This window comes from Hylobates moloch, unplaced genomic scaffold (assembly GCF_009828535.3).
Source record: "Hylobates moloch isolate HMO894 unplaced genomic scaffold, HMol_V3 SCAFFOLD_18, whole genome shotgun sequence".
NCBI lineage: Eukaryota > Metazoa > Chordata > Mammalia > Primates > Hylobatidae > Hylobates > Hylobates moloch.
Window position 1 is genome coordinate 46462958 of NW_026652293.1, and position 18955 is coordinate 46481912.

Here is an 18955-nt window from a genome sequence, read left to right on the forward strand (position 1 = left end):
TTAAGGCCTGGCCTTAGACTCCTGCCCTTGTGCAATGCCCCTGCCATTGTGGGTCGTTGGGCAGCAGTGCCAGTCCCAGCTTTTTCCTGAATAGCCTTTGGGTCAGGGGCTGTGCCTAGATGGGAGAAGGAGGATGCTCTCTCAGTGAGGGTCCCTGAGACAGAGGGCAGTATTAGGTTCCATGTCATGTCGAAGCTGCAGAGAGGAAACTAAAGCCCAGCAAGCACAGTTTGTAAAGCTCATTGTTTGGGTTTACACAAGAGAGTGAGAGAATAGGGACTCTCCCAGGCTTTGCTCCCCCACTGACTGCATGCCACCATGTGGGGCCCAAGGTTTCAGCTCACATCAATTCTGTCTCACAGTCCGAAAACTCAGACCTGTTCTATGCCGTACCCTGGTCCTGTGGGACGCTGGGTTTCCTGGTGGCTGCCGAGATCCGCATCATCCCTGCCAAGAAGTACGTCAAGCTGCGTTTCGAGCCAGTGCGGGGCCTGGAGGCTATCTGTGCCAAGTTCACCCACGAGTCCCAGCGGCAGGAGAACCACTTCGTGGAAGGGCTGCTCTACTCCCTGGATGAGGCTGTCATTATGACAGGGGTCATGACAGATGAGGCAGAGCCCAGCAAGGTAAGCCAGGGTGTCGGCTGCTGCAGACCAAGACTGGGGAGGCATGAGTGTGCTGGGACTGAGCCGGTTCCCCTATCCTGACCCTGGCAGCCACCTCTTCAAGGCTGCTGCCTGGGTCAACCCACCTGGGGTACAGGCAACAGGATCTGTCGTCAGAATGTATTAGACAGTGATGGAAGCTTTCATCTACTCTGCCCCTTCCACCTGGGATGTGCTTGTCTCTTAGTGGATGTAATCTTTGGTCCTTATAGCAAACCCATTTTATAGATGAGGAAACTGAGTCTTCAAGAGGTAATGTAGGCTGGGCACAGTGGCTCACACCTATAATCCCAACACTTAAAAGAGGTAATGTAAACTTCCACAAGATTCGAGTAATCGATCTGATGCCTTGGAATCTAGATTGACATTCCTTCCACATATACCATGTAATTTTTATTAGCAGTTTTTTCTCCATTTAGAAAGGATTTGTGCTTAAGAGACTTGGAAGGTACAAACAAGTAAAAAGGAAAGAAAAGACTCCACCTGTAAATATGACCCAAAGCCAATGTTGCTAATGTGTTTGATATACAGTTGGCCCCTTTTGTCTGTGGGTTCCACATCAGTGGATTCAACCAACTGCAGATTGAAAGCATTCAGGGGGCAAAAAATGGATGGTTTCATCTGAACTGAACATGGACAGACTTTTTTTCTTGTCATTATTCCTTAACTGTTACATAGCATTTACATTGTATTAAGTATTGTAAGAAATCTAGAGATGATTTAAAGTCTACAGGAGGATGTGCATAGGGTTATATGCAAATACTAAATCATTTTATGTAAGGGACTTGAGCATTCATGGATTTTGGGGGATCCTGGAACAAATCCCCCGTGGATACTGAGAGACAACTGTATTTATTTCCTTTTTCTGTGTATGGATTTTTTTGAAAGTTTTTAAATTATAAAAGTAATATAACAATGCTGAAATATATAAAGAAAAAGTTAAAGTGCATCTCTTTACACCAGGGTGTAACCACTTATGTATAACAGTTTTGTGTGCATTCTTCAAGACCTATTTATTTTTATTTATTTATTTTCTTATGTTTTTTTTTTTGAGACAGGGTCTCTGTAGCTCAGGCTGGAGTACAGTGGTACGATCACAGCTCACTGCAGCCTTGAACTCTAGGGCTCAAGCAATCCTCCCGCCTTAGCCTCCTAATTAGCTGGGACTACAGGCGTGTGCCACCATGTCCAGTTAACTTTTTTTTTTTTTTTTTTTTTTTTGAGATGGAGTTTCTGTTGCTCAGGCTGGAGTACAGTGCGTGATCTCATCTCACTGCCATCTCTGTCTCCCAGGTTCACATGATTCTCATGCCTCAGCCTCCTAAGTAGCTGGGATTACAGGCATGCGCCACATGCCTGCCTAATTTTTGTATTTTTAGTAGAAATGGAGTTCACCGTGTTGGCCAGGCTGGTCTCGAACTCCTGACCTCAGGTGATCTGCCTGCCTTGGCCTCCCAAGCCAAGTGCTAGGATTACAGGTGCGAGCCACTGTGCCTGGCCTGGTTAATTTTTTTAATTTTTAAAATTTTTTTGTAAGGATGGGGTCTTGCTATATTGCCAAGGCTAGTCTTGAACTCCTGGCCTCAAGCAGTCTTCCCACCTCAGCCTCCCAAAGTATTGGGATTACAGGGGTGAGCCACCAAACCCAGCCGAGACCTATTTCTGTGTGTGTGTGTGTGTGTGTGTGTGTGTGTGTGTGTGTGTGTGTGTGTATGTGTATGTATGTGTGCATGTCTTCATTTCATTCTGTAATATCCCATTTTTGCATGTAAATAATTGGGCTAATTTAGCCCTTACTGACATTTATGTTGCATAAACTGTTTTGCTCTTACAAATAAGATTGCACTGAAGATTTAAGACTCTCTTACATTTATCCTGTCCTTCTGTACAAATATTTGTGTAGGATTGAGTCAGAAAAATGGACTTTGTTACACAAAGGTTTGAGCACATTAAATATTAATAGATATGACCAAACAGCCCTCGAGAAGAGCTGTGTTTATGCCTACTTGCAGCAATGGTCTGTGAGAACACCTTTTTCCCTACATTCTTGCCAACACTAAATAGGATCACTCTTTCATTTTTGCCAATCTGATAGGGTTAAAAATAGTATCTCGTTTTATTTTGCAGTTCTTGGATCACTCGTGAGGGTGAGCCTCTCTTTGCAGCATTTTGGAGCTTGTTTGTCTTCAGCTGTGATCACTTGTTCACATTTGTCTTTTCTTGTTTCTTGTTTTTTGTTTTGTTTTGTTTTGTTTTGAGACAAGGTCTCACTCTGTCACCCAGACTGGAGTGCAATGGTGCGATCTTGGCTCACTGCAACCTCTACCTCCCAGGCTCAAGCAATTCTCCTGTCTCAGTCTCCCGAGTAGCTGGGACTACAGGCGCATGCCACTGCACCTGGCTAATTTTGGTATTTTTAGTAGAGACAGGGTTTCACCATGTTGCCCAGGTCGGTCTTGAACTTCTGAGCTCAGGTGATCCGCCTGCCTCGGCCTCCCAAAATGCTGGGATTACAGGCGTGAGCCACTGCACCCAGCCTTTTTCTTGTTTATTGTGATAAGCATTTCCCCCTGTTGTTACATTGCCTTCATAACCGTCATTGTTAATGTCCATTCTTATTAGAACTGAAGAATCCCAATTAGAATGGCCAACCTTGCATTGCACCTTGCATTGAGGAAACGAATGCCCATAGTTGGAAATTTAAGTTGCTTCCAATTTTTTTATTATTTTAATTAATGGAGCAATGAACATCTTTTGTCTGTAATTTGAGTAATATCTTTTGTTTTTTTGTTTTGTTTTGTTTTGTTTTTTGAGACAGAGTCTCGCTCTGTGGCCCAGGCTGGAGTGCAGTGGCGGGATCTCAGCTTACCGCAAGCTCCGCCTCCTGGGTTCATGCCACTCTCCTGCCTCAGCTCCCCGAGTAGCTGGGACTGCAGGCACCCACCACTGCTCCTGGCTAATTTTTTGTATTTTTAGTAGAGACGGGGTTTCACTGTGTTAGCCAGGATTGTCTCAATCTCCTGACCTCGTGATCCACCCACCTCGGCCTCCCAGTGTGTTGGGATTACAGGCGTGAGCCACCGCGCCCGGCCAATTTGAGTAATATCTTAACATAAAATCGCAGATCAAAGGATAGGCATCCCTTAAGACTCTTAATCTATACCTATATACATACTTAAAACATTTTAAAGTTGTGAAGGGCTATAAAATCATCCCGTGCAATCCTCTCTACAAATAAGGAAATGAGGCCCAGAAAGGGAAAGAGACTTCTCTGAGGACACACAGCTAGCACAGAACAGATTTAAATTCCAGCTTCTGACTCCTGGTTCATTGTCAGTTCCCTGACATATCAGCCTGCAGACTTTAGCACCATGCAAACATTGCTCCCTGTGGGACACTGCAGTAAGTGCTGGAGGTCCTGGAACAGCGGTGGCAATACCAGACATTGAGCCGAAGTGCTCTGGCCCTCCTGGGCCCCTGGATCTGCCTGAAGCCAAAGCCCAGACAGTGTGTGTCACCTAGCACCAAGTCACCTAGCAAGGACATCTAGACCAGAGCTTTCCAACTGCTCTGAGGTGTTCCTTGAGGCTCTCAGGGATAGGAAAGCTGAGGGATGGGACCAAGGGGAGTCACCACCCCCACTGTACCCAAAGTGGCTCTGCTGTCATCCATTTGATGTATTAGATGCCACCTAAGATTATGATTTGGCAGAGGGGTTTACCCAGCTTTTGAAATATTTGGAGACCTGAACTGATTCCCTTATTTCCCAAGGAGAAGACTGTGAGGCACAGAGAGCCTTACCCAAAGGCCCTCCCAGAATCAGCAGCAGAGGGATGTTTGCCAAGTGCTCCAGTGAACAAGACCCTGATGCCCGATGGGAACAGGGCTGGGGCAGAGTGGTGGATGCCATTAGACATCTGGGCATTTCATTTTAGGAGCATTGCTTCCAAACATTTCTGTTTCTAAGCATTCAGGAATTTGTCCCTGTGTGCCAGGCCCTGTGATGGGCCCTCTGCAGGCACTGCCCCGTGTAAAGCTTGCTGCAATCCTGTGAGAAGCAGCCTGCCCCCATTTCACAGAGGAGGCCCAGAGATAGGAAGTGGCTTGCAGTCAAGGGCTGGGGTGGACTGGAGCTCGTGCAGCCACCTGGCCACCTCAGCTGGTGTGTGCCTGGAAGAGGCAGACTATCTGGGTTCTTTCCCATGTCCTGGGCTTCTCTGCATGGCTCCTGATGCATCAATGAGCACCAGCAGCGCCTGTATCCAGGTGGCCCTAAGTCTCACTTTCATTATGCAGCTGCTGCCACTGCCAGGTATGTGCCACGCCTCACCTGGGGTTAGATCAGGTTGCTCTGTTTCCTGCTGGGTTCCCCTGTTCACAGTAGCAGGCAGAGGCCAGCGTGAGTGTTTTTTGCCCTGCCCCATACCGTCCACACCAAAACTAATTTGGGCAAATAGGCTCTTTAGCCCCAGTTTCATCCCTGCAGAGTGGCCTCACCAGCAGGGTGGCCTTACCAGCAGGGTGGGCCTGCACAAGCAGGTGGCACACAGATAAGCTGCAAGTGCTGGAGGCCAGAGATCCAGGGCAAAGGGTTGCCTGGCTCTAGGGTAGAGCAGGTCAGCAAGGGAATGGGTGGGGACTGATACTCCAGCCACTTGTGGACCAGGCACCGTGCTTGGCACTTTCTACATCATCTCTTTTAGTCTTCCGGAAATGCTAAGTAACCTGCCTAGGCTCTGCTAAGTGTGTTGTAAATGGAAAAAGCAAATTGGCAAACAATACGTGTAAGATGGTCCCATTTTTCAGGAGGCTGAGGCAGGAGAATGGCGTGAACCGGGGAGGCGGAGCTTGCAGTGAGCCGAGATCATGCCACTGCACTCCAGCCTGGGTGACAGAGCGAGACTCCATCTCAACAAAAAAAAAAAAGATGGTCCTATTTTTTAAAAACAGTGGGCATATGTATGTAATTTCTAATAGGCAAATAACTCCCACAAAGTATGTATTTTTATTGTCATGTTACATGTGAAGAAATAGGCTCAGAGATGACCTGCCTGAGGCCGCACAGCTGGTGGGGAACTGGGTGTGTCCCGAGCTGCCCACCCTGAAGCTTGTGCTTTTCCAGGATCCCCCCTGCCTCTCCCCCAGAGCATCTGCCAGAATTCATTTATGGATGAGGAAGCTGAGGCCCGGAGAAGCTCAGCCATCCCAAGGCACACAGCACATTGAGTCATGACCATTTAGGGCTGAAGGAGACATCAGCTCAATAGAAGATTTGGGTGGGGGAGCCCCCAGGGCCAGGGAGGTATGAGCCTTATTCATTTGAGCATCCTCCAGACGATGGTGGCTGCCTGGGGAGTGCTGTGCCCAGAGGACTGTGGAGCTTGGTCCAGGGACAGCAGGGAAAGTGCCATGACCAGTTAGTGCCATGAGCCCTGGGTCGCATTGAGGGGCTGACCCATGCCCAGAGTTCGTGCTTCCCTGGCCTCGGGGAAGGTGGGAAGGAAGGGAGGGAGGGAATTCCCCTGCATGGAGCACTGCATCAGGGCAGTTAAATGTTTAACTCTGTTAAACACTTGCACCAGGCTAGGCTGGGGTCGCTGAGTTCTCTAGACTGTCGGGGACTCACTGGCCCTGGGCACACATCACTTAACCTCTTTGAGCTCCTGCTCTCTCTGCTAGAGGATACCCACTGTGCCTAACCTCACCAGCTTTCAAGAGTCTCAAAGGCAGTAATAGACATGAAAGAGCTTTGAAAAGGCCAGGAGTGCTGAACAGAAGCCGGGTGTCGCTGTTACGCCCCGATGGCGCTGGGCGCTTGTCTGCAGGCTGATCACAGTGCCCTCTGTCATTTCAGCTGAATAGCATTGGCAATTACTACAAGCCGTGGTTCTTTAAGCACGTGGAGAACTATCTGAAGACAAACCGAGAGGGCCTGGAGTACATTCCCTTGAGACACTACTACCACCGCCACACGCGCAGCATCTTCTGGGAGCTCCAGGTGAGGCTTGGGTTTTTGTAGTCCTGGCTCCTCCGGGCCAGCTGGGCAGGGAGCCCGGACAGTTAACACTGTAGCCATACTCTCTCCCTTCAGGGTAAAGAGTGGCTTTGTCCTAAGGAACTGCAACGACTTCTCAAGCAGCAACACGGTCGTTTCCTTCTGAAGGAACCGACTACCTTCAGTTCAAGCAGCAGGCTCTTAGCAAGCATCTGCTTGGTGCTGGGGAGTAAGCCCCTAGGCCGGTACTTTGGGGAACACAGACCTGTTCCGCCCTTGAGGAAGGGTTAGCCTCTAGCCACGGTGAGCAGACAGATCCCTGCACTGTAAAGGGCCGCAGGAACATTGGTAGGAAGTGGCTAGTTCTGCCTAGGGCTCGAGGTAACAGCCAAGCCTGGCTGTGAAAGGTGAGTGAGAATTTGCTGTTGCATGTGTAGATGGGTGGGTGGATGAGGAACAGTGACACTTTAAGTGGGGGAAGGTCAGGAAGAACCCCTCAGGAGATGACTTTGTGAGCAGGGACCTGAACATAGGGAGGGCAGGCCAGGAACAACTCTGGGGAGGACTCTGGAACTCTGTTCACAGGCAGAGGGACAGCCAGAGCCCAGGGCTTGAGCTGGGCTAACAGGAAATTAACCATTATAAAATGGACAGTTCAGGGTAATTTAGTACATTCACAGTGCTTTGCAAGCACTACCTCTGTGTAGTTCCAAACATTTTCATCTCCAAAAAGGAAACCCTATACCCATTAAGCAGCCACTCCCTACTCTCTCCCCTTTCCCCAGCCTGTGGCAACCACCAATTCATCTTCTGTCTCTGTAGATTTACTTATTCTGGATATTTCACATATATGGAATCATTCAGTATGTGCCTTTTGTGACTGGCTTCTTTTACATAGCATAATGTTTTCATGTATCAATATTTCATTTCTTTTTATGGCAGGATAGTAGTTCATTATATGAGATACCACATTTTGTTTTGTCACTCATCTGTTGATGGACATGTGGATTGTTTCAACCTTTTGCCTACTGTGAACAATGCTGCTACAAACCTTCATGTGCATGTATTTGTTTGAATACCTGTTTTCAGTTCTTTGAGATATTGAACTAGGAGTGGAATTGCTGGGTCATATGCTAATTCTGTGTCTAACTTTCTGAGCAACAACCAAATTCTTTTCCACTGAGGCTGTGCCATTTTTAATTCCCACCAGCAATGTATGAGCGCTCTATTTTTCAACATTCTCACCAACACTTGTTATTTTCTGGTTTTTAAATTATTAGTATTATTATTATAGCCATTCTGGTGGGTTTGTGGTATTGACTTGCATTTTTCTTGAAACTAATGATGTTGAGCATCTTTTTATGTGCATGTTAGCTGTTCTGTATATCTTCTTTGGTGAAAAGTCTATTTGAATCCTTTGCCCCCTTTTAAAATTTGGTCATTTGTCTTTGTTGTTGAGATGTAAGAGTTCTTTATATACTCTGGATACTAGACCCTCATCAGATATATGATTTGCAAACATTTTCTCCACTTCTGTAGGTTTCTTTTCATTGTCTTGGTAACGTCCTTTGATGCACAGAAGTTTTTAATTTAGATGAATTCCAATTTATCTATTTTCCCTTTTGTTTGTGCTTTTAGTGCCATATGTAAGAATTTATTACCAAGTCCAAGCCCCTATGTTTTCTTCAAAGACCTTTATAATTGCAGCTGTAATATTTAGGTTGTTGAGTGGGGTAGGAGTCCAGGCTCCATTCTTTTGCATATAGCTATCCAGGTGTCCCAGCAAGGCTGCATGTGTTTGAAAGACAGCAAGAAGCCTTCAGGGCCAGCATGCCCACGCTGAGCTATGGTGAGGAATGAGGTCAAACAGCCACCAGAGGCTAGATCATATGGCTCCTTGTAGGTTAGGAAAGACTTTATATTTTATTCTAAGTATAATAGGAAGCCAATGAGGGCTTTGAACAGGAAAGTGGCATGGCCTGATTTTTGTTTTAAAAGAATAACTGTGACAGCTGGATAGAGTGGATGGGGGTGGGAGTGGACAAGAGTGGAAGAGTAGAAGAAGGAAGATACTGTTGTCTGGGCAGCAGCAGAGGAGAACCGTCAAATCTGGGAGATGCAGTGCAGGTTAAACCAACCAACAGGATTTCCAGACAGATCGGCCATGGATGTGATTCCAAGGTTCAGGGCCAAGGTTGACTGCCATTTGAAACATGGGGGAGGGGACTGGAAAGGGGAATCAGAAGCCATTCAGATGTCCAGGTGGGATGACAGCAGGAGCCAGTGACGTGTGTCGGGACTTCAGGAGTTCAGTGGAGGTTGGAGCCTCAGCCACAGAGAAATGTTTTCTAAAGCCATGGAGGGAGATGAGTGAGGGTGGATAGACAAGACCCTGGAGCACCCTGCAGGTTAGGGGAGGAGGAACCAGCCAAGGGCAGGAGAAAGTGCTGTCAACCAGGGCAGGGGAACAAAACCAGGAGGATGTGGCATCCCAGAAGCCAAGGGAAGACTGTTTCAGAAGGAAGACCAGCAACTGTGCCACGTGCTGCTGAAGGAGATGAAGACAGAGACTCTACCTCTGGATTTGGCCATAGGAATGTCATCATTGACTTTAAGCAATAGGGGTGAATCCTTGACCAGTGGGTTTGAGAGAGAACTGGAGACGAGGCAGTGGACACAGTGAAAACAAACCTGAGGTTCACTATCAAGAGAGGCAGAGAAACAAGGTGATGGCTGGGTGAAGGTACTTTGTGTGATTGCTTTAAGATGGGAGAGATGGCAGTCATGACAATCCAGTGGAGGGGAAAATGACAATGCAGAAGAGAGGGTATATTGATAGGGTGAAGTCTTGAGTAGGGGAGTGGAGTGGCTCCTGAGCTCAGGTGGAGAGGTTGCCTTTTGATGGGCACATGGAAAGTTCATCCAATTGTCAGGAGGGAAGCAGTACTAATGGCTACAGTTGCTACTAATGGGAGGACCATAGCGTGGTGGGAGGGTGTGGGAGTTCTCTTCTGATTGCTTCTATTTTCTCAATGAAATAAGGATTTCGGCTGAGATGAAAGGGGAGAGGATTTTGATGGTTTCAGGAGAGAAGAGATGTGAAGCTGTCCCTCGGAGAGTGGGAAATGAATTAACTGGGGAAACATTGTGGCATTGCCAGGCAGCACTGGGCCTACCAGGGATTCACATTCATGAATTTACAGTGAGACCAGCCCTGTGGTTGTGGGTTTTCACCCAGGAATCTGTGTTGGTGGGGTACAGAGTAGGCAGTTATATTTAACCATGGCTGAGGTTTTGCAGGGAGTGTGATGTGTAGGCAAGAGTGAGGACCCAAGGTTGTGGTTTTGATGAAATCTAAGCCAGCTATGGAGGGGAGGCTGGATGTGAGAGGTCCCCAGGGACTGACAAGGGACTGATATGGTGGACAGGATGCCCTGGGTGGAGTGGAGCATTAAAGTCAGAGGACTAGAGGGCGTAAGCTAGGAAGAGAGGCGGTGATGGCTGAGAGCAAACACTTGCAGTGGAAGCTATGGAGACTGAATGTAGGGCAGGGTGACAGAGCCTAGGGGTCAGCAAACTTTCCTAAAGGGCCAAACAACAAATATTTTAGGCATTCCAAGCCACAGAATCTATGACAGCTCCCCAGATCTGCCACACGGAAACAGCCAAGGACGGTACATAAGTGAATAGGGATGACTGGCCCCAGTAAAACCAAATTTACAGAAATAGTCATTAGGCCACATGTGGCCAGTGGGCTCACTTCTGCGCTCCCACACTGGATCCCCACGGGTAGTAATTTCTGTCCCCTCCTCCAGGGTATGTTGTGAGAGCCGGTGGCCAAGGACATGTGGAAGATAAGATCACTGGAATGTAAAGAAAGAAGGCCAAGGGCAGAGAGGCCAGGCGTGGTCAGGACCTTCTCTGTGGGTTTTAAATCACCAAAAGTTTTTTTTTTTTTTTTTTTTGAGACGAAGTCATGCTCTGTCACCCAGGCTGGAGTGCAGTGGCTGTATCTCGGCTCACTGCAAGCTCCGCCTCCTGAGTTCACGCCATTCTCCTGCCTCAGCTCCCCGAGTAGCGGGGACTACAGGCTCCCACCACCACCACGCCTGGCTAATTTTTTGTATTTTTAGTAGAGACGGAGTTTCACCATGTTAGCCAGGATGGTCTCGATCTTCTGACCTCATAATCCACCCACCTTGACCTCCCAAAGTGCTGGGATTACAGGTGTGAGCCACCGCGCCTGGCCTTGGCTATTTTATTTTTCTTTTGTATTTTTATTTTTTACTTTTTTGAGACAGGGTCTCACTCTGTCACCCAGGCTGGAGTGCAGCGGCATGATCTCGGCTCACTGCAACCTCCACCTCCCAGGCTCAAGCAATCCTCCCACCACAGCCTCCCAAGTGGCTAGGACCACAGGCATGCACCACCACATCTGGCTAACTTTTGTATATTTTGTAGAGGCAGGGACTCACTATGTTGACCAGTCTGGTCTTGAACTCCTGGGATCAAGCAATCCTCCCTCCTCAGCTTCCCAAAGTGCTGGCATTACAGGCATGAGCCACCATGCCCGGCCAATTTACTAATATTTTTTCTTCTATTCTGTTGGTCGCCTTTTCATTTTCTTGATGGTGTCCTTTGAAACACAAAAGTTTTAAATTTTGGCATTGTCCAATTTGTCTAATTTTTCTTTTATTGTTTGTGCTTTTGGTGTCATATTTAAAGAAATCATTGCCTAGTCTAAGGTCATTAAGATTTATGCCATGTTTTCTTCTAAGAGTTTAATAATGTTAGCTCTTACTTTTAGGTCTTTGGTACAATTTGTGTTAATTTTTGTTTATGGTGTGAGGTGGGGGTTCAGCTTCATTATTTTGCATGTGGATGTTCAGTTATTATTGTCATATAATTCACAAGCCATATAATTCACCTATTTAAAATGTGTCAGCCAGGTGTGGTGGCTCATGCCTGTAATCCCAGCACTTTGGGAGGCTGAGGCGGGTGGATCACTTGAGGTCAGGGGTTCAAGACCGGCCTGGCCAACATGGTGAAACCCTGTCTCTACTAAAAAATACAAAAAAGTAGCTGAGGCTGGGCGCGGTGGCTCACTCCTGTAATCCCAATACTTTGGGAGGCCGAGGCAAGCAGATCATGAGGTCAGGAGTTCGAGACCAGCCTAACCAACATGCTGAAACCCCGTCTGTACTAAAAATACAAAGGCTGAGGCAAGCAGATCATGAGGTCAGGAGTTCGAGACCAGCCTGACCAACATGCTGAAACCCCGTCTGTACTAAAAATACAAAAATTAGCCAAGTGTGGTGGCACACACCTGTAATTCCAGCTACTCAGGAGGCTGAGGCAGGAGAATTGCTTGAACCTGGGAGGTGGAGGTTGCAGTGAGCCGAGATTATGCTACTGTACTCCAGTCTGGGCAACAGAGTGAGACTCCATCTCAAAAAAAAAAAAAAATTAGCCGGGTATGGTGGCACATGCCTATAATCCCAGCTATTTGGGAATGGCTTGAAACCGGGAGGTGGAGGTTGCAGTGAGCCGAGATCACGCCACTGCACTCCAGCCTGGATGATGGAGTGAGACTCTGTCTCAAAAAATAAATTAAATAAATAAATAAATGAATAAAATAGAAAATAAAATGTGTCATTTGCGGAGTGTAGTGGCTTACGCCTATAAGCCCAGCACTTTGGGAGGCTGAGGCAGGAGGACTGCTTTAGCCCAGGAGTTCAAGACCAGCCTCAGCAACATAGGAATACCCTGTCTCTACAAAAAACAAAAATAAATTAGCCAGACATGGTGGTGTGTGCCTATGGTCCCAGCTACTCAGGAGACTGAGATGGGAGGATTGCTTGAGCCTAGATAGTGGACGCTACAGTGAGCTGTGATCGTGCCACTGTACTACAGGTTGGGCAACAGAGTGAGACCTTGTCTTTAAAAAAAAAAAAAAAAAAGTGTGATTCAATGGTTTGGGTTATATTCCATTTTTTAGTGCCTCTGTTTTTGGTGCCATATGCAAGAAATTGTTGCCAAATCCAGTGTCATGAAGATTTTTCCCTGTGTTTTATAGTTTTAGCTCCTGTTTGTTTGTTTTATTTTATTTTATTTTTTTTTATTTTTTTTTTATTTTTTTGAGACGGAGTCTTGCTCTGTCGCCCAGGCTGGAGTGCAGTGGCGCGATCTCGGCTCACTGCAACCTCCGCCTCCCGGGTTCACGCCATTCTCCTGCCTCAGCCTCTCCGAGTAGCTGGGACTACAGGCGCCCGCCAACACGCCCGGCTAATTTTTTGTATTTTTGGTAGAGACGGGGTTTCACCGTGGTCTCGATCTCCTGACCTCGTGATCCGCCCGCCTCGGCCTCCCAAAGTGCTGGGATTACAAGCGTGAGCCACCGCGCCCGGCCTGTTTGTTTTATTTTTTGAGACGGAGTCTTGCTCTGTCGCCCAGGCTGGAGTTTAGTGGCACGATCTCGGCTCACTGCAAACTCTGCCTCCCAGGTTCACGCCATTCTCCTGCCTCAGCCTCCTGAGTAGCTGGGACTACAGGTGCCTGCCACCACGCCCGGCTAATTTTTTGTATTTTTAGTAGAGATGGGGGTTCACCATGTTAGCCAGGATGGTCTCGATCTCCTGACCTTGTGATCCGTCCGCCTCAGCCTCCCAAAGTGTTGGGATTACAGGCGTGAGCCACCGCACCCGGCTGGAACTGTTTAATGAATGGAGGAGCGGCCTTGGACTCAAGGGCTCCCGGAGCTGTGAGAATCGGTCATCAGTGGACACTGGGGACCCTCAGGAACATGGCAGGACTCAAGCGGGGAGGAAGATTTTGACCCAGGGGCCAAAGTCTTCTCTGTTGGAGGTGGGCAGAGCTGGAGGGGAGTGGGGGGCATCGTCAGGAGGCAGCAGTGCTGAGCGAGGAAGCTCCCGCCTCGTGGCAGTTTGAGGCATGGAAGAGAACAGCTTCTGCGCAGGAGGGTTTCCAGGGAGACCGAACTGGGGGAGCCAGGCGGGTGGTCAGGCTGTGAGCAAGGGATGCTGCAAACCAATGGGCTCCTTGTCCAACCTGAGCCAGACTGTACCCACCCCATGAGAGCTGTCTCTGGCTGTGTGCCCCTAGGGAGTCTGCTTAAGTTCTCTGAGTATCACTATGCTCATTCAACAGCTAGACCAGGAATGATAGCTACCTCATTATTGCGCTCCAGGCACAGGGTTGAGTGCCTTCCACTTGGTATTAATATCTCATTATCCTCACAAGGCCCATTTTACAGATAAGGAAACTGAGCTCAAAGAAGTTAAGTAACTAGCCCGGGGTTATCACTGCTGGTGAATGACAGAGCTGAGAAGCAAACCTAGATTGGACTGGTAAAGTCCTAGGTCCCATCACACCCCCTCCAAAGAGGGGAATTGGACCCAGGCATGCTTCTGTCAAGCACAGAATGGGACCTGGCCCCTGGCCCCTTGCACTTGGAGACATTCAACCCTTGTTGGTTTTTTTCTCTCCATCCCTAATCTTTGTTTTCCAGGACATCATCCCCTTTGGCAACAACCCCATCTTCCGCTACCTCTTTGGCTGGATGGTGCCTCCCAAGATCTCCCTCCTGAAGCTGACCCAGGGTGAGACCCTGCGCAAGCTGTACGAGCAGCACCACGTGGTGCAGGACATGCTGGTGCCCATGAAGTGCCTGCAGCAGGCCCTGCACACCTTTCAAAACGACATCCACGTGAGTGGGGCAGGCCAGGGAGGGCGCACCAGGCACATTCCCTTGGAATCCATGGTCTCCTCCCCTGAATTGTGTGACCGACCTTGGGCACACCTGCCCTCTGGGTATTTTCCCAACTTTAAGATGAGGTCCTTGTCCCTGTGTCTGCTGAGGCCTCGGCCCACTCAGTGATGGTCCCCCTGGGAGAGGAGTCGTAGGGTCTGGCATTGAGCACTCCCATGACCTGCTCCGATTGTGTCCTCCAGGGTGGTGGAGTCAGGGTGTTCTCAGCCAGGGCTAGGGGGCAGGGAGTGAAGCCGAGAGCACCTGAGGGGGTCTTGAGAATGCTGCAAAGCCTTCATTTGGGTGGGTATGAGCGGGCCAGCCATGAGCCTGTCACCTGTTGGAGAAAAAGCACCAATACCCACCTCCCTGGTCTACCCAGGTCTACCCCATCTGGCTGTGTCCATTCATCCTGCCCAGCCAGCCAGGCCTAGTGCACCCCAAGGGAAATGAGGCAGAGCTCTACATCGACATTGGAGCATATGGGGAGCCGCGTGTGAAACACTTTGAAGCCAGGTCCTGCATGAGGCAGTTGGAGAAGTTTGTCCGCAGCGTGCATGGGTGAGTGGCCCAGAGTACAGTATGGTCCCTCTAGCTGACAGCCCCAGGGTACTGCTCCAGGGGAATGAGGCCAGCTCTATGGAGAACCAGGAGCCCAGGCCTATCAACTGGTTTCTTAGGGCCCCTGGAGCTGTGGCAGCCTCTGGGTCAGGAGTTAAGCTGTGAAGATAGGCAGGGGGTGGGCTTGCAGGACTACTTGCCCCCTTCTCCCTGCACCCCCTCCTCCAGTGAACACGTCACACGCTCCCAGCAGCTCCAGCCAGAAACCTGGGAGTCACCCCACTCCTTCCCATGGGACAGATGATGGGTGTGGGCTTAGCTGTGTCCAGGGGCGACTGCTCCAGATGGAAAGGCCAAAGCTAAGGAGAGAGGGATTCCTGACTATGAAAACCGCAGAGAGGCCCAGGACAGAGGATTGCTCAGAAAACAGCCTGGATAAACTATTGAGTGGAACATGGACAAAGCCAGGAAAAAACAGTACCATATGATTCCTTTCATATAAAATTCCCAAAAACACACATGAATCCGTACTGATAGTGCATCAGTAGTTGCCTGGGGATGGCAGAGGGCGACGGATAACTAAGGGGCACGGGGAAAGTTTGGGGCTGATGGTTATAGCCACAATCTGGACTGCAGTGATTGGAGTCCTTGGTTGCATGCATGTGTCAAGCTTATCCAATTGTATACTTTTCCAGTTTATTGAAAGTCAATAACAGATTCAAGGAAAACAGCCCCACTGCTCCATTAGGGGAGGCAGCTGTGCCTCTGGCCAAGGAGAGGGGCAGAAGCCCGGCAGTCTGAGCTTTACTCCTGACTCTGCCTCCACTGCTAAGCTACCTAACCCCCAAGCCCCAATTCCCTACCTGCAAAAGGGGGATAAGAATACCTGCACCATCTTCTTCACAGGTTAAGGGGGTTAAACAAGAGGAATCCTCCAAAAGCCCTTTCTGGGCTGCAGAGTGAGCAGCTGGGTTTCTCTCACGCCTCACGCTCCATGCGCCTCCTGGCGTCCTCACCCACTTCTCTGCCTCTGCAGCTTCCAGATGCTGTATGCCGACTGCTACATGAACCGGGAGGAGTTCTGGGAGATGTTTGATGGCTCCTTGTATCACAAGCTGCGAGAGAAGCTGGGTTGCCAGGACGCCTTCCCCGAGGTGTACGACAAGATCTGCAAGGCCGCCAGGCACTGAGCTGGAGCCCACCTGGAGAGACAGACACGTGTGAGTGGTCAGGCGTCTTCCCTTCACTCAAGCTTGGCTGCTTTCCCAGATCCACACTTTCAGAGAGTAACCCCTCCAGAACTCCCACCCTGACAGCCCAACACCACCTCCCTCCTGGCTTCCAGGGGCAGCCCAGTGGAATGGAAAGAATGTGGGATTTGGAGTCAGACAAGCCTGAGTCCAGTTCTCCGTTTAGAACTCATTAGCTGTGTGACTCTGGGTGAGTCCCTTAACCCCTCTGAGCCCAGTCTCTTCATCAGTTGAAGGGGATAGTAATACCTACTTGCAGGTTGTTGTCATCTGAGTTGAGCACCGGTCACATTGAAGGTGCTGGGTAAGTGGTAGCTCTTGTTGCTTCCCGTTCAGCGTCACATCTGCAGCGGAGTCTGAAAAGGCTCCACATTAGGTCTCCTGTGCACAGCCATGGCTGGAATGATGAAGGGGATACCCTGGAGTTGCCCTGCCATCGCCTCCTTCAGCCAGACGAGGTCCTCATAGGAGAAGGACAGCTCTTCCCCACCCTGGGATCTCAGGAGGGCAGCCACGGAGCGGGGAGGCCCCAGATGCGCTGTGCCAAAGCCAGGTCCAAGGCCAAAGTTCCCCCTGCCATCCTTGGTGCCATCTTGCCCCTTCCTCCTTCATGCCTGGGCCTGGAGGGCCCCTGTGTTCCTGGAGAAGGCATTCCAGGGTTGAATCCTGTCCCAGCCTCAGCCTGGGACACCTAGGTGGAGAGAGTGGTCTCCACTCTGAATTGGATCCAGGGGACCTGGGCTCATTCTTCTTGGCTCACCAACCCTGCAGGCCTCATCCTGTCCCAAAACCCACTTTGTCATGGTGGGAGTGGTCCGTGCTGCTCTGCAGCATGGGGGCTGGGGAGTGGACAGCATCGGGTGGGAAAGTGGGGTCCACCCTCATGTTTCTGTAGGATTCTCACTGTGGGGCTGGAAGAAAAGAGTATCGACTTGATTTCTCCAACCACTCATCCCTCTTTTGCTTTCTCCCATCACTCCCCACCCCCAGCTGTAGTTAATTTCAGTGCCTTACAAATCCTAAGCTCAGAGAAAGTTCCATTTCCGTTCCAGAGGGAAGGGAACCTCCCTAGGTCCTTCCCTGGCTTGTTATAACACAAAACTTGGTTGTTTATGCAACTCTATCTTAAGAACTGCCCAGCCTCAGCTGAAAACCCGAATCTGAGAAGGAATTGCATCATGTAAGGGAAGCTGGAATTAAGGGAGCTGAGCCAGTCATGGTTGTGGCGTGTGAGTCAGGAGACCTAGGTTTCAGCCCCTCTCTACTGTCAGTGAGCTGTGCAAGGTGGGCAAGTCATTGTCCTCTGAGCTGCAGTTTCCTCATCTGTCACATCGCTACAGACAAGACCTCCCTGGAACCCTTCTGATTGTCTTAGACACTGTGGTTGCAAAACCCACAGAAAGCCTCGTTTGTGTGGAAAGTCAGAGGAAAAATAAATGATCCAGTGGACACTTGGGGATTATCTGTCATTCAAGATCCTTCCTTCAACCCCAAGGCCAGCTCCCATCTCATTTTCAGAAAGGCTCATACCTGGCTTGCAGGGAAGTATCTGCCTTGTCATTCCAGGTGCCAGAATCCTCTCAGAGTCATTGAGGGTGTTCACCCATCCCACCCAAGGCTTGGCACACTGCCAGTGTCTTAGCAGGGTCTTGTGAGGGCTGGGGGCATCCAGGCACTCGGAAGGCAAAAGAACCACCCTACCCATTTGGCCTCTGGAGGGGGCAGAAGAAAGAAACAAACCTCATCCTCTATTTTACAAAGCATGTGAATTCTGGCATTAGCTCTCATAGGAGACCCATGTGCTTCCTCGCTCAGTGCAAAACTGATGATTCTACTTGCTGTAGATGAGTGGTTAACACGAGCTAGTTAATCAAACAGTGCCATTGTTTTGCCAGTGAAGCCTCCAATCCTAAGCCACTGGGACTGTGGCCAGAGATGCCAGCAGCCTCTGTCGCCCTTAGTCATATAACCAAAATCCAGACCTTATCCACAACCTAGGGCTTGGAAAGGAAGGTATTTTGGAATCACACCCTCAGGTTATGTTGCTCCAGTAAAATCTTGCCTGGAAAGAGGCAATCTTCTTAGCATGGTGAGCTGAGTTCATGGCTTTTTTTTTTGTAGCCAGTCCTGTCCCTGGCCATCCATGTGATGGTTTTGGGTGGAGTTAAACTTGACGCCAGTGGGCAGTGCATGTGGAAAGTATCAGAGTAAGCCTCTCCCCTCCAGAGTCCCAAGTTTCTTGGCTGCATGAAAGTTTTCTTTAGAATCAGAATTGTAGCCAGTTTCTTTGGCCAGAAGGATGAATAATTGGATATTACTGAAAGGGAGGGGTAGAGATGGGTGTGGCAGTGTATGGTGTGTGATTTTTATTTTCTTCTTTGGTCATGGGGGCCAAGGAGAAAGGCATGAATCTCCCCTGTCAGGCTCTTACAGCCACAGGCACTGTGTCTACTGTCTGGAAGACATGTCCCCATGGCTGTGGGGCCACTGCTTCTGTTTAAATAAAAGTGGCCTGGAAGCTGGCATTTGTCGTTTCTTGCTTGGGGGACCAAAATGTGGAGTCAGATCTGGGCTCAGGTTCAGGCTGTGCCATTCCCCAACTCAGTTGCTCTCACTGAACCCATGAGCCCATGGCCGAGGGCTAGAAGAACATGCAGGAACTGACAAGTTTATTTCTATCACTGTCAGAGTGTGATTGGAGTCAGTGTTGAAAGGA

The 18955-nt window shown here is 49.3% G+C and overlaps 1 protein-coding gene across 1 annotated transcript in view; it reads left to right on the forward strand.

Annotated features, from left to right (window-relative positions):
• Positions 1-18757, forward strand: part of DHCR24 (24-dehydrocholesterol reductase) — a 34017-nt gene extending 15260 nt beyond the window's left edge. Inside the window, exons 5-9 of the mRNA XM_032137670.2 lie at positions 363-626; positions 6520-6663; positions 14189-14386; positions 14811-14989; positions 16026-18757. Coding sequence (XP_031993561.1) covers positions 363-626; positions 6520-6663; positions 14189-14386; positions 14811-14989; positions 16026-16179 — 939 coding nt within the window. The 3' untranslated portion in view covers positions 16180-18757. The remainder of the gene's footprint in view (positions 1-362; positions 627-6519; positions 6664-14188; positions 14387-14810; positions 14990-16025) is intronic.
• Positions 18758-18955: the final 198 nt, after the last annotated feature.